Below are 16489 nucleotides of genomic sequence, written 5' to 3'. Positions count from 1 at the left end.
CTAATGCAATTTCGTTTTCCTATAACTAATTTCATTTACGTTAATTACGTCACAGACAGATAAATGAATTAGTTAAATAATACTTTATTTTGCATATGACCACCCAGTGAATGGAACACTTAGATAAACTTTACTGAGACATAAGAACTGATTAATTTCAGTTTACAATTCTGATGTGCGGTAAAATAAAATATCTAAGGAAACCAGCAAGTTTTGGATAAAATTAATGAAGTACATAGTAATTATTTAAATTCTTGTATGTTGAAGACTTGTACGAACTTTTGCTTTGGATTTTTTTAAATAATATTTTTAATCATAGGTTATTAGAAAAAAGAGAGTTTTATTACTCAGATGCGTTTATAAACTAACGAATTGAGCACATTACGTTATCAATAAATCAATCGCTCAATAAAAAACAAATAAATCGTAAAAGTGTCAATTTAAATAATGAGAACAGGCTACGAAAATGTGTTTAGATAAAAATTATCCAAGGTTTATAAAACACTTCATAGCATAAACAGATTTTTTATAAAAACAATTAAGAACCTACTTAGTTGGCAATGCAAGTGCTCCTTTTTTTTACTAATAATAGGCCAGCATTTGACCGTTGACTTGCCTGATGTTAAGCATCGACACGGTCTAAGATGTAGCACGCTTGCCTAAAGGAACCTGTTTACTCTGAATTTGAAGACACCAACATTGTACCTATCAGGAAATACTCTTAATCTTATTTTTTTTTTCTGAAGTCTCATAATATGAACCGTTATTGTATGAGTGCTAATATTATGAGACAGAACAACAATTATTATTACACGGAACATTTAAACTAGACCCTTATGAACAATTCGAACATTATTGGCTAAATAAATAAAGTCTAGTGGTAAAAACATCAATTCGATGTTATCAAATTTTCTAATTTCAATATAAAATTGCCCACCCGACAGATATTTCCCTACTCGGTTTTTATATATTTGCCTACTTCTGTATATAAAAGTGGATTATTCGGCTAGTTAGGTACCACTCACTTCTTATTATCATATATTCTTCGTTATTGTTATTTTCGGTTTGAAGGGTGAGTGAGCCATTGTAATTACAGGCACAAGGGACATATCATCTTAGTTCCCAAGGTTAGTGACATATTGGTGAGGTGTTTGATGTTCAATATTTCTTAAGTCACCAATGGGCGCCATTTTTAATGGCGATAGGATGACCGGTATAAAAGTTATCTAATATTGGAGAGAACAGTATAAAAACCTTATCACACATAAAAAACATTCACGGTGATCTCGTCAACCGGACCCAAGTCTATTTCTAACAAATCTTCATACAAGCATTTTTATATATACATTACATATTAGGACCAATATAATGTTTTGTAACATCACAAACGGAAAGGTCCGCGTTTCACTACAATTAAATTTCACATTTCAAACGGCATTGTCCGTTAAACACGCTCTGTGAATACCCTGTGCAAATCTTTATGGTTACATTTAGGATGATGATAAATATATTAACACTTACTTGTTACAGTATTTTGATAATCATATAGTCATTTTTTCACAAAGAACGATTATAAAATATTCCATTTAATGAGTATTCTAAGAAGGAAAGGAGGAGGATAAATGATAGAAGTTCAACTATGTATTTTTTTTTAAATTATTATTAAGAAAGGAAAATTGATGCTGAATTTATAACTGATACAATTTTCAAATTATTATTACATTATTTTTTTGCTTTATATCTTAAATCATATGTAAACGAAAACACTTGTGTTCTAAAAAATGTTATACTAATATTTAAACTGGATTCTTGATCAAAACTAAAGTTTACATTGCATTATAAAATTATTTAGCTAAGCAATAAAATAGACGTTTTTATATAATATTTTATTATTTTTCGTAGGACGACGTCCCCTCCCGGAGAACCGTTGGTGCGTGCTCCAGCTGGCAAGCCGCGATGTCCTCCAGCCATCTCGCGGCTGCGAGTGGAAAAAGTAGAAGGCGGTCTAGCGGTCGCTGGAGTGGTAGTTGCTGCCAATTGCCAGATCATTCTTCCTATCTTCGGATTCCTGTTTATGCTTGTTGGATGCGTGCTTACTGGTAAAACATCATTTAAATAATCTAAAAAACATGGTTCGGCTTTATCTAAGTCTTAGTCATCGTCTGATGTTCCATCTTCAATCATAAAATGGATAGCATCTGATAAAATCACCGTATTAATTTTGCTTGCAATACATTTTGCAGAAATTATCGAGAAAATTACTTTTGTAAAGTCTTCAATACATTGAGAATTTTAATAAACCAAGTAGTGTTGAAAGATTATCTTGGTTCAGGTAGACACAACATTTTCAAACATTTCAACTATCTCGCATCTTGATGATATTTTTGTTTTGTTTTGAAATTGTAGTGAACTCAGATATGTTCAAGAGAAGATTAATGGGAATAGGAAAATATGGAATATCGTACCCTTCATCGCTCTTGCTCTGTTTGTATTTGATAATAAACATTACATACATGACAAGCAACAAATGATAATCTATTCCTAATGAAATTTAGGCGTTATTTATTTAGTTCTAAGGTTCAATTTTAAATAAATAATGATGATAGAAAAGCGTTGTCAAAATTGTTTGTTTGTAAGTACCTAATTGTTCGTTGTTCGTCGGCTAATCGGAAACTCATTAAAACGATGATATTTATCAAGCTTTCCTATTGGAGTGACAAATAATATATAACTGTTGTAATTTCCTATTTGATAATAATAATTTTGTTTTGTCTGCTCACTTTTAAAAATATAAGCCACCAACTATTTAGACACTCAGATTGCCTTGTTTCAAATGCTTCATTCAATGGTTTGTTTAAATATGTATGTGATAAATTATCTATTTTAGGACACTATTTAGACAATCGTATGAGATATATAGCTTGTACATCATAGTACGGTAAGGTTAGATATAAACACGAACATGTACTAAATACCGAGGATGAATCGAGAACAATGGATGTATTGAAGAATGTAATCCTCTGATAATTCCGTCTTTTATTCTCATTTAAACAATTCAACAAAAGATTAACGAGAGAAGTGAATTCTCAAGTGAAATTTTCTTGCTGCTTTTTGTCTACATTTACCACAATTCATTGCGATTAATGACGTTTTTGTATATTTACCATCTCCTTCAAATCAACTTCAAGAACAATGGAAAGATTTTTTATAAATCCTTATTTTGTTTATTTTCTTTTGTTTGTTGTGATTCTTATTCATTTTATTTGTAACTCAGTGTTCGCTTACGTTCTCTTTACCAGTTTTTTGGAATGCAGTCCACGTACCTTAGAGGATGCAGACATTGAACCTCCTCTATAAAATTTTGTCGGTCAGTCCTTCCCAGTACGTGTTTAGTTACGATGTAATAATTATTATTAATTATTATTTAATCGTGACAGCATTGCTTAAGAATTTAGTAGATCATTTTAATAACATACTCATAATGCAGATATTTCCATGTTCCTAATTCAAATCCTATTGATATTATACTTTATACTTCAGAACAGATTGGGATAAAATTTAGAATAACTTATACTCGGTGTATAAGACATACTTAGACGGCGTAGCCGCGAGCGGAAGCTTTTATTTATATACACATTTGACCGGCTAAAGATAAATGTATTATACCATACAAACTGGCCAATATAAATGATGATGCCCTTCGATAAATTTCAAACATTTTCGAGGGACATTTGCCATTTGCATAGAATAATAAGTGCTCAAATATAAGTTTGATACATCATTACAGAGTCCTAATTTTGAACCAATGGATAAAATCCTTATTTTTAACATAAATGTGTAAAATAGAATATTTAAAATGATTATTTTTTTCTTGCAGCGGCGTCGTATCGCGGTTGCGGTGAAAATGAGGAGCCTGACCACTACGCAGCTAGGATCGCGTTCACGGGCAACTCACGCGTCCTTGGCCCTGTTTGCATTGTCGCAGGCGCTCTTATGACAATAGCTGGTAAGTCCATGTTTGCATAACCATAAAGTTAAGTCTTAATGAACGTCGTAGTTCTTCTTTACCCCTTAGTGTACTTTGTACATGGGCTTGTAATACAGAAGCTATTAACGCGATTGTTTGCTATTAATATAGTTAGAGGTTTTGACGTACTGATATACTAAGACATATTATTTGTATTTTAATATTACAAACACATCTAAGAGATAATAATGTTTTTGTAAGCAGAAAAAATTGCACCGAGAACATATTCTTAGGCATGTTTGTTTATGGAATTCTACAAAGTAATGGTGCAAGCCAATACGTATACAAAACTCATTCATACGATACGGATGATATAGGTATTAAAATCTCTCATTTCATACGCTCACAATGTTTTATACGTATCAGTATAGATAAAAGATACTTCAGCTGAATTATGCAAATTGTTATCACGAAGTCTGCAACTCAAGCTTTATTACGAAACAAAACCGAAACTCAAATAACGGCTTGTATACAACATTCCAAGTCGAAGTACCTTGACTTTCATTCAAATTAATGAAACACGTCTTGTATATAGACAGAGTTGAGTCGCCATATTGTTTCATATAGACTGTTTTTCTCTGCGACATTGAAATATTGTCGTCTTTGGTATATTTCGTGAAGAAATACCTTTTCATTTTGTTGACTCGTATGAACTATTTACAAGCAAATGAAATGACTTAAATAAAGTGAAATTAAATGAAATGTGTATGAAAGGCATAATTCGTAGAATGATGTCGCTTGTTAAATCTTATAATATTAAAATTCAATTTTATTAATTAAACATTGAAGCTTACTTACTACTCATAAATATAAAAACCATCATCAGTTCAGCAAAGAATACACATAACCCTTAGAAGAATCAACAAAATAAATTAACGATTTTTAATCAAAATTTTCAATTGTTTCCAAGTTTTAATATAAGAAATCGCCTGAAGATGATTGTTTTATTCCCACCTATCATCAATAGACTTACTAATCGTAATATTCTTTTGCAAACAGACTCCGTTTGTCAATATAGTAACGGTTTGGTCGTTTCCTGTTATCACCTATATTGTAAAACCGCATACATTGCCCCACAAAAGAGTTACTGACTTTGGGTAGTCGAGTAATATTTGTTTCTTTATATAACTATTATAAATAAAACTCGGGGTCTCCGAATTATACCCGTGCGTATTTAAAGCTTGTCGCTAAATATCTTCTAATTTTCCTGTCTGGCCTCATCCGTGTGGTTTTATCAAAGCCTTTTTATTTTATCTTATTTTGCTTTTCCTTTTGTCCGGTTTTTGGGTTATAATACCTTACTTGATTTATTAAAACTGGTATATGTTCGTTAACATAATACAAGCCTAACTTAGAATTATCGTAATTAGAATTTACTAAGCTATTATCATCTTTTTCGAAGCTGTGCTATTATTAGTCGATTTAAGACTACGGAGGTTATCCATTGGGCTTTTTTTTCACAAATTAGTGATTCGGTATTATAAATATTTAAATAACTATAGTTTTATATTTCAATTTTATATTTGTATTCTATATATATTAAGTATAAAAAGTGTTTAAATATACTACATGGAGGAAAACTTTGGTATAAATTTATTTTTATTAACATGGTAAAGAAATAAATTATACTTAAAATACGCATACAACTTGATATAGTGAGGGTGTATCTATTTAAAGATAACGTAAGTGAAACACGCCATATTATATTGTAATATTATGCAAATTTATATTTTAAAAATGTTAGCTTTGATTATATAATCAGGGAGTCTTGATGGCTAATTGCCGATACGATACAAATGTTGTGACTTCTCAATTTAATACGTTAACCTGTTTGTCTGCCTGTTAAACTGTCATTCACGAACTTTTAGTTAGTGAATGACAGCCTTATTTTCTTCTTTATTGTAATGTATTTAAATAAAGTATGATCATGTCTTCCGATTTAGGTTAGCCAACTGCACAGAACATATTATAACGCAATAATTAAGATACTGTGTATGCACTCTATTGTCTCACTCTCGTAAGTCAATGGGATGGCAATCTGACAGGACCGGAAAAAGTTCAGTACTTAATTTCGACACGGGGGTGTACATACTTCCAACTTCCACTAAGCTGCTACTGAGAATCTTCGGCAGAAGAACCCAAAAAAAAAATTGGCCCGACCAGGAGTTTATATCTAGTCACAAACCACCAACGAGGCAGCCAATAAAGTATCTATCTTGAATTAATCAAATCATGTAGGTCGATTGTCGTTACAATCATGTGAAAATAATAAAAGTCAATAGTTGGCTAACGATATTACATTATCTTCAGCTAAAGGGCGCTGGCTTTAGCTCATTGTCAGATCTCTTGTAAAACGGACAATGAAGAGACTGAAAGGAAACTATTTTATTCGTTCATTAAAGTATTTTTAGGTTGAACTCAGGTTATTAGAGATAATGGATGTGATCTTTCGACGAGATTTATTACTTATATTATTAATTTTCGTAAATTAGACGCCAAGTAAATTCATTTTACATTTTATGATATTATTATCTATCAACAGTTAATTATTTATAGTATAAGCTTTCAATGAGATTTATACCTTGAAATATTTATATTAAAATATGTTTCATAGTTTTGTCAAATGAAAATACTTCATTCGTTTTTTATCAAATGATATTACCTTTTAACAGATATTTGGTGGCGGGATTTGTGCAAGCCCGTTCGGTATCACCATAATTTATTCTACCATTGAACATGAATAATTTGTATCTATGTGTTCTAGTCTGTAGGATAAGTGAGCCAGTATTACAGGCAGAAGAGGTATAACATTATCATCTTGTATGTAAAAATCCCTAATTAAAGTGACTGACGTAGCCATTTAATAAGATTATAATATGTATAATATGTCATTGTTTATATGTTTAGAATTATTCATTCAACAATGTAAAATGTGTAAATATTTTGTTTTCTCAGGTATTGTTTTATGTATGTTGATGCGAGCCGCTCAACGCCGACAGCGCAGACTGGCTTTCCATTGTCCCATACATGGGGACTTCTACCCCCTTAGTCCACAGAATAGCAGAAAATACTCACGTGAGTAAAACATAGAACAAATAAGTTTGAATATTGAGGAAGTACCTAGTCTTTTATTCGGTAGATTTCTTAGCTTCCCAGTGGGTTTACATGTATTTATGACTGAGAGTTGATTCTAAAAGATGCAGGTGTCCTGAAGATGTTTATGATACATAGGATAGCAAACTCAGTGTTGTTCACTCGGATTTAAACTTTCCCTTTTTTATTAACCTAACACAGGATTCATGAACAGATAAATTCCAAACGCCAACTACATAATTGTAAAGATTTTTTAATTGTATTTTACAGGTAGCCCCAGTGGTCTTTACCGCTGGCTACGTGGTTGGCTTGGTATGATTGAGGAGCGCGAGACGCCACGCTGCCCGCGCTCCACGGAACCCGCCTCACCAGCGCGGGCCGATGCGCCGTGCCCACCGCCATTACCTTTCTTAGTACCTAGTGATTCAGTTGTGTGAGTAACCATTAGTAAAATCAAAATAATTTATTATTAATTATATAATATTTTCAAATCACCTTAAATCAAAATGTTAAAAACTCTTGTAAAATGACTGTCCAAAAATGATTAAATAAGCTAGTATGCGATGAGATATATTTTATTATTGAAATTATATTTTACGAATTGTATTTCAAACATGATTTTAATATATTCCATCATTTTTATATGCTTTATGTTTTTTATTACAGAGGGATGGCGTCAGTGCTCGGAGCGCCATTAAGTCCAGAGCAGACGTTTGGTTCTATCAAATCACTCGCCATTTCAAGGGAGGTCGCCAGTTTTCCACTGTCCCGATCCCCCACTCCACCTCCGTTAAGGTACAATCATTTTATAAAATAATCTTATACCAATGACATACATTCTAAGATATTCTTCATTCATTCATTCTTATTTATTTTAGTATGAAATATAATACAAGGAGGAGAACACCCACTTATACTATTTTTAAAATTTGTATTTGAATCTATTTAATATTTTTTTATTAAATTTAAACTTTATTTTATTAAGTATCAATGTTGTTAACAAATTGTCAAATTCTTATACTTCATCGATTGTAGGACGTATGAACATTGTGTTAAATGTTATTTGTATATTTCCAGGCATAGTTAGCTGAATCGCTTGGATAATTCATACATCTCTATCGTATTATGTAATATACGAATACTATGCCTATATCAAATATCCAACAGATAAAAAAAAATAAGTTTCGTTGAGAGTTAAACGTTAAAAGGTACCTTTCATTGTACCATTATAAATATTAAGTTGTTAACAACTTTTTAAGTAGATAGTGTTCAACTATAATCGTATTCAAAGTTTTATACGGTTAACTTTTTGTAGAACGATTATTTTTAATTAATCTTTTGAAATTTCAGCTATCCACCTTTCAAAGACGAGTCGAAAATCGAGAGCATACCAAATTCTGTGCCCCACTCGGACTTTGGTTGTGGGTCAACGAACTGCAACTATCGTGTAGAATGTAAACTAACGACCACAGACGAAATATGCCACAGTGCTCCAAACCAGAGTATTCACACAGATAAGCAAAGACCTGCCACTGTGTGCATCGTGATACCAGACGGGAAAGGTTAAATGATATTTAGTAGATAATAAACAGTGTTCAAATTTGTAATGGCTGTTCGTTTTGGTAACTGATTGATTGCTCGTACTTTTTTTAAAAGTGTAGCATATATTTAAAGTGTGTAGGCGACTTTTGGTTGAAAAGGTAGAAGTCGTCCGATGAGACCATTCCATGTGAGGTACGGATGGTTTATTTTTTAAATCTGTAATGTGGCTATAACAATTTTCGATTCTGCTCAATCACATTGGTCTTCCTCTATCGCTTATTCTGTATTTTTCAAATTCAAAGTCGTAGTGTTTTTTTTTTAAATTTCTGCACGATCAATATAATAAGAAAACGTCATTGCCAACGCATTTATTTCTGAAGATTTAATTCCTAAAATTTTAGCAATAATGATAACACAATTTATCACAATAATTTTCTGCACATTATATTCGATCAAAAAATATTATAACACTTATTAAAGATATATTTAAGACAATGAATAGATTTAATGGCTAACTTAACATAAAATCAACACTACCCATTGTTTGTAATACTCAGGTTATTAATCAAACACTTGTCTCTAATTGAGTGTATTTTTGTTTGTTTTTATTGTAACTAATAGTAAAACACCCAGTACTACAAAAACGCCTGGTCTTCGCTAATGTGATTGAAAAAAAATTGTCTTAAAGAATCTGCATTAAAAAAATATTTTGCACTTATTTTCATCCAACTGACAGTCTAGTCTATATCATCTAATTTATTGTAATAGTAACATTACCGATGTTTTGTCTATTAAATAGTGGTCACGTACGATTTTTGGCTCAGTAGAATAATGTTGTTCCTAATTTGAAAATAAATATTTTAGTACATTTGTTCTTTTATTTAAACATATATAAATTAAATTTAATAAAGTTTTGCTATAGGGCCAATTTCCCGTTATATACGACTAAAGAATTATTGCCATAAGTTTAAATTGTAATAGACTTGAAAATAGAATTGAAATGGTATAGTATTATTTTCTGTAAAATTTTATCAGGCTCTGTAACTCTGCGCTCGAAGATTTTCAGTCAAACATTACCAATGGCGGCTTAGATCTTTGTTTATTACCTACAAAAGCAAGGAGTACGTGCGGTAACTAAGCTAGGGATGCGATGATGCTTCTTCTGTGGTTACACTTACGAAAACAGTTGATTATAATCGATATAAACAATTATTTTTACTGCGAACTGTGCGAACGTCTCGGAGAGCAGCAATTTTTTTTGCCGGCATATTAATTTGTTTAAGGTTTAATACAAAACACAATATTTAAGAGGAACGGGAAATTGGTTCTAACTGGCAACACTTGTTTTAGAATATAGATAAAATAATATTACTGTCATATTGTAAGAATAGTTACATGTAATCTGGTGTCCTAGTTTTAGACCCGAATTGTGATATTTTCGTTTATTTTATCATTGTTACTAACTTTAAAAACTATAACTTTCATATTCATTATCTATAGTCTATAAAGTGTTTTATTTGATAATAAAATGAATAAATAATTCTCATTTAATTCGGGGAAGGAGCCAAAAATGTTGCCAAATTGCATAATTCACGTCCACTGTAGTTTTGTATCGTTTTATTCAATAAATATATGCTCACAAAAGACAATGGTGTTAAAAATGTGTGTAGACAATTTAGATCACGCGTATAATAGATAATTTTAGGTTAGAAATATAAACAATTTTGTTTTGTGATGTTGGCATTTATTGGCCGTGTTATATTGGATATGTGTAATGTAATTTTTTATATTAATACATAGTTAAGTGCCACGCCTAAGTAATATATTATATACATAATTAAGCTTATTTAATATTGTTATAGCAGTAAGGACGAAGTGAAAATACAAATTTGATTTTAAATTCAGTGTATAATTACCATAACCTTATTCTATCCATTTTTATTAAGTCTTTAGTTAATGATATAATCATAAATTATGTCATTAACTAAATATGTTGTACATTTTTATAAAATTGCTAGGCGGATAGGCAAATGGGCCACCCTATGGCATGTGGTCAACACCGCCCATAGACATTGACGCTGCAAGAAATAAAAACAATCCCTGACATCTCCAGTGCGCCGTCAACTTTGGAAACCAAGATATTATGTCCCTTGTGCTTGTAATAACACTAGCTCACTCACCTATCAAACCGGAACATAACAATACTAAGTACTACTGTTTGGCAGCAGAATATCTAATGAGCAAGTGGTACCCAGACCGACTTGCATAATGCGCTACCACCGAATAAAATGTATGTATGACTGCCTAATACATTATTTGTTTTTATATATTTATTTTTACATTTTTTTCATTAAACTTTCATTTTACTGAATTATAGTAAAAACAAGGGGTACAATGTTTGCTCATGTCTCTAAAATCTATTTATATCAATCTCTCAATCATCTAAATTTACCACGAAACCGCAATAATTAGAATTGTCCCGGTTAAGTGAACCAATTGCAACTACAGACACAATAGGTTTTACGTATATTATACAAATAAAGAATGGTTAATATTTTGTTGACGGTATGTTGACCATTTACCCTCAGGTGGCCAATTGCAAGTCCCTATATACCTATTTCATATAAAAAAATGTATAAAAATGCATACAATAATATTTGTATTAAATACAAATATCATAAATTAAAATATTGCATTATGTATGTATATTGTAACAGATATTTTCTTAGATAGTTTTTCTTATCTGACGCTTGAAGGAATCCTGAGTAGGGCTTTTCTAATAGTATTAGGCAAATAGCTCTTTAGTCGTTCGATTTCCACTGTAAATGAATCAGTCATGAACCCAGAATAATGAAGAGCAGCAACAGGTTTTCACTGGACCACAGAACTTAATAGTGGATATAAAAGCTTGTCGCTATGCATTGACTGACATTACTGGTGGTAGGGCTTTGTGCAAGCTCGTCTGGGTAGGTACCACCCACTCATCAGATATTCTACCGCAAAACAGCAGTACTTGATATTGTTGTGTTCCGGTTTGAAGGGTGAGTGAGCCAGTGTAATTACAGGCACAAGGGACATAAAATCTTAGTTCCCAAGGTTGGTGGCGCATTGGATATGTAAGCGATGGTTGACATTTCTTACAATGCCAATGTCTAAGAGCGTTGGTGACCACTCACCGTCAGGTGGCCCATATGCTCGTCCGCCTTCCTATTCTATAAAAAAAAAAAAAAAAATTGACAAAACTTATAGTTCTAAATGGAAATTTATAAACTTTTTACAAAAAAAATAGACAGATAAAGAAAAGCTTTTATATGACATAAAACTGTACAATGTAATAAAATGATTTATTTTATTCACTTAAAACATTGAATCAAAACTTGTTTATTACAAAGACTTTTTACTATTCATTAATTTATTTATTTTGTCAATAGTTGTTGCCTTTTAATTTACTGAAATTAAGTTCTTCAATAAAGATACCTTCTAGTGGCTTGCCCGACCAAAGTTTTAAGCTTTAATACACAGCAATATGATCAACAATACGACGCTGCACAGAATGGTATCCTAGAGTAATATAATTTGCAAAGTAAGTACATACGTAAAATACGTACAGCATGGCCGTGAGTATAATTTACCGATAATTGTGGTCGCATGCGCATACAAAAATTCCTGTCTGTGCTGTTGGCCGTTGAACAGTTCCCTCGTCAGGAGACAACCCTGAGTACATGGCATGCTAGCACTTAAGAGGGCTATCACAATTGAATGCACATACAAAATTTCATCTATCTGTTGTAAATTGTCAAGTTGTTCACTTACCGGGAGCCAATCCTGAATGCAGATATCCTGTCATGGTAAAACTTAGTACGGGTCATTATAATTTAATGTGTATACAAATTTTCGTGTCTATACCGTTAACCGTTTGAGAAGTTTCTTCGTATGGCGGCTCTGGTGCCCATCCTGGGTGCAGAATCAGCTCATGCTTACCATTAAATTACATTGTCATTGAAACTGAACAAACCAAGTCTTTTTTTTGAAAGACTGGCGTGGTGGTACCGCGCATACACATTGGCGATGTAAGAAATATTACCCAACTGTTCGGTTCTAACCTTAGGTACTTAGATGTTATGTCCCTTGTGTCCGAAATTTCACTGGCTCACTCACCCTTCAAATCGGAACACAACCATACTAAATATTGTTGTTTGACGGTAGAATATCTGATGAGTGGATGGTACCTTCCGAGCCGGGCTTGCACAAAGCCCTACTACCAAGTAAAGCTCCTAAAAATTGACACTTTTACTAATGACGTAGTACTCTGATTGAGCAATAGATGGCGCTAGATGACAACTTTGTGATCAAGTAATAAAATTTATGACACGAAATAGAATCGACGTTTTTTATAATTATGTGACAGATGTGACCCCAGTCTTATAGGCAATTCTCGATCATTGTTCCCTTAACTTGGTCGCGACGGTATTCGTAAAGCTAAAAGTGAACACTATCAAAACAGCTTAAGGGAGTCGTTTCAAAGAAATGTTGTGTAGGAAGGAAAAAGCCAGAATATCATAAATACTTATAAATATATGTTGAATATTCAGATGTCTAGACATAAAGCTGGCATCGTCTTATATATTTGTCCTTGAACCGACTTTAAAATTAAGGCTTCATTATCATGTTACAAATGGTATGAATAGTTTTCACAAATAGCGTTTTACTGATAGTATAAAGTTTTCCTTCAAATATTAAGATTACCAAGTTTCGGACGTGGTTATACCACTTTCAAATTAATAGTTTTATATCTATGTATCATAATAATATTATAGAGAGGGAGGTTTTGTTGTATTCTTCGGGATTCACGCGAAAACTACTAATCCGATTGGAATTATCATATTATGATAGGTTACCGTTTTAGGATGGATATGAACTATAAATGATGTTCCTATGACGTATATTTTTATGTGAAACAACTGTTAGAGATAAGACCGTCTCATATGCCGTGACGGCAAACGACACGACGTCCTAATGCCGTTATGCCCCGCTCAGTTGCCGCTTTCTACTCCCTTGTTTGTGTGTGACGCTACTATATACTGCGTACACTATATATTTTTATATAGTTTACGCAGTAATTAACTAACATCAAAGTAGTCAGAATATAAAAATCAATACCTTCCGGCTCTTTTCAAGCGAACGCTGCAAATACTGTTACAAAAGAAAAATATTTCACAAATGACTACTGAAAAGTCTGCATCAACACATTTTTCTTCTTCCATCTTTTATAAATTAGTTAAGTACCTTAAGGCTTTATATATCAAACGCGCAGTTTTCAAAAAGATGATTATATAATTTTATTTGTCGTTTAAACGACGAATAAAATTATATAATCATTTTTGACGAGCCGGTTGGCGTGGTTGGTAGATCCTTGCCTTTTCACGCCGAAAGTTGTGAGTTCGATTCCCACCCAGGACAGACATTTGTGTGCATGAACATGTCTGTTTATAAATAATAAATAAATTTATTTTTTATTTTCTCCCACAGACAATAATGTTTACATTTTCTTTTTTTTTATAATATATATAAATACAGTTATATGTGGGATACAGGAGCCCAAACTAGGTTGCCCTGTGCTAAGGGTCTCCTGGCTCCCCCTCTTGAGTAAGGAACTATTTATTTGTTTAATTTTATAGAAAACAGGACAAAATGTTGTTGTTGTTTGTCCTGAGTCTGGGTGTAATTATCTATATAAGTGTGTATTTACAAAAGAAAAGTAGTATATGTAGTATATCAGTTGTCTGGTTTCCATAGCACAAGCTTTGTACAAGCTTAATTTGGGATCAGATGGCCGTGTGTGAAAAATGTCCCAGGATATTATTATTATTATATAAATTAAGTAATCTTTTTCATTGTTAAACTTATTATAAGTATTATAAATACATACTTATTTATTGTACTTGTAGTAAGCTTAATATTTACTTGTAATTAACAAATTATTCTGCTCCTACGTACTTCATAATTAGTTCTCTGCCCAACGGTTGACCAGAAGATAGTAGTGATTTAGCGACAAAGCCGACTCTTGCACCGGAACTTTAATTTTATTTCGCAATCGCGTATGTCAGTAGCAGCCTATAAATGTCCCACTGCTGGGCTAAGGTCTCCTCTCCCTTTTTGAGAAGAAGGTTTGGAGCTTATTCCACTACGTTGCTCCAATACGGATTGGTGGAATACTCATGTGGCAGAATTTCAGTGAAATTAGACACATGCAAATTTCCTCACATGTTTTTCTTCACCGTCAAGCACGAGATGAATTATAATCACAAATTAAGCACACGAAAATTTAATAGTACTTGCCCGGGTTTGAACCCACGATAATTGGTTAAGATTCACGTGTTCTAACCACTGGGCCATCTCGGCTTATTCGTTATCGCGTACATATACAAATAAATAGTCAGCGTAAGGTTACATTGTGAAATTAAGTGGTTTCTTGAGGATACTGAGTGGAAGGGCTCCCTGCAAGCCTGTTTAGATAGGTACCCACTCATCACCATTATATTCTAACACCAAACAGCAATACTTAGTATTGTTGTGCAACTACAACACATTCCCAAGTGGCGTATTGATGATGTATAGGATAGTTAATATTTTTTACAATGATAATGTCAATGTGCAGTGGCGACCACTTACCGTCAAGTAGCCCAGTGCCAGTCCGTCTACCTTTTTGACATAACGAACTTGAATGAGTTGGAAGAAATCTGTTCGAAATAAAGTATAATATTAACCATCCTATTTTCATCCATTTCTCATTGCTTTCTAATCCTTCTTTTAAATTTAAGAAGAAGTTTTTCCTTAGCAGCAAGTTGTTTACGGGCTTATGGAACTTAGTTAAACCACACTTACTGTACATTAAATAAAGATAATGTCTACTGAAATAACATAACAGAATATAATTTACTAATGTAAGACATATAAAACTTTTATTCTGAGAAAACATAGATTTATAGACGGTGTATCTAAATGGTTTTATATAGATTTGTAGCCCTAATTGCGTTTTTACATGTCGCCGGCTGTATCGGCTTTCCCGTCGTACAGGCGCCAATTTTTATGTCGATATCCAACCCAAGCCACCCTTTTGTTATGAATATCGCTGAAATTGTGAGTGTACTTCGTTTTAGTGAAAAGTTGAAACAGCATTTTCTGTCATTGTCCTGATCCATATGAGAAATTATACGTATGTATAATATATTTATGCACCTACTTTTTGCATATCATGAAGCTAAAAAATTGACGATATATCTCATTTTGACTGTACAGACTGTAGATTTTGTTTTTTTTTTTTTATTTATCCCTCTGAGATGTGTTGCATGAAATCTCTCTCTGAATCTCTAAATAAATTTATATTGTATATGAATTCCAATTACCATTAATACATAATCCTAAAACATAGATTGTGATTTTGCCTTCTAAAACAAAAAAAGTGTGGAATCATAATATATATTAATAATACAATTTATGATGACGATGTCTTCCTGAATCATTTCGGTTAAGGCAGCCATAATACGGTCCTCGCAGTGGTTTTAGTGGGAAAGAATCCCATGTAACCCGGTTCCACCCCCACGGGACCCGGGTACCTGTCTGGTTTCCACTGCGAGAAAAAAAGCCATACTCAACGGAAAGCAGCCAACTACGCAGGAGAAATTATAGCGCACACGCTCCCATTCACTGCACGAGAGTGATCTTGATTGCTGTCTTAAAAAAATCTGGCTGTTATGAGAATGTCATGGTAGACAAAACGCAATAACTATGTGCTCAATAAGCCTACGACTATTAATTTCATTAATC

General features: G+C 32.6%; 1 protein-coding gene across 2 annotated transcripts in view; it reads left to right on the top strand.

Moving 5' to 3' along the window:
- LOC126769163 (uncharacterized) overlaps positions 1-10562 on the top strand; it is a 99492-nt gene extending 88930 nt beyond the window's left edge. For both annotated transcript variants that reach the window (XM_050487787.1, XM_050487788.1), the window contains exons 2-7: positions 1903-2099; positions 3878-4006; positions 6983-7102; positions 7391-7553; positions 7787-7915; positions 8471-10562. In XM_050487787.1, the coding sequence (XP_050343744.1) occupies positions 1903-2099; positions 3878-4006; positions 6983-7102; positions 7391-7553; positions 7787-7915; positions 8471-8687 (955 nt within the window). In that variant the 3' untranslated portion in view covers positions 8688-10562. The remainder of the gene's footprint in view (positions 1-1902; positions 2100-3877; positions 4007-6982; positions 7103-7390; positions 7554-7786; positions 7916-8470) is intronic.
- The last annotated feature ends 5927 nt before the right edge of the window (positions 10563-16489 follow it).

Source organism: Nymphalis io, chromosome 6, assembly GCF_905147045.1.
Source record: "Nymphalis io chromosome 6, ilAglIoxx1.1, whole genome shotgun sequence".
NCBI lineage: Eukaryota > Metazoa > Arthropoda > Insecta > Lepidoptera > Nymphalidae > Nymphalis > Nymphalis io.
Note: the sequence above shows the minus strand (reverse complement) of the source record. Positions and strands in the feature narration are given on the sequence as shown.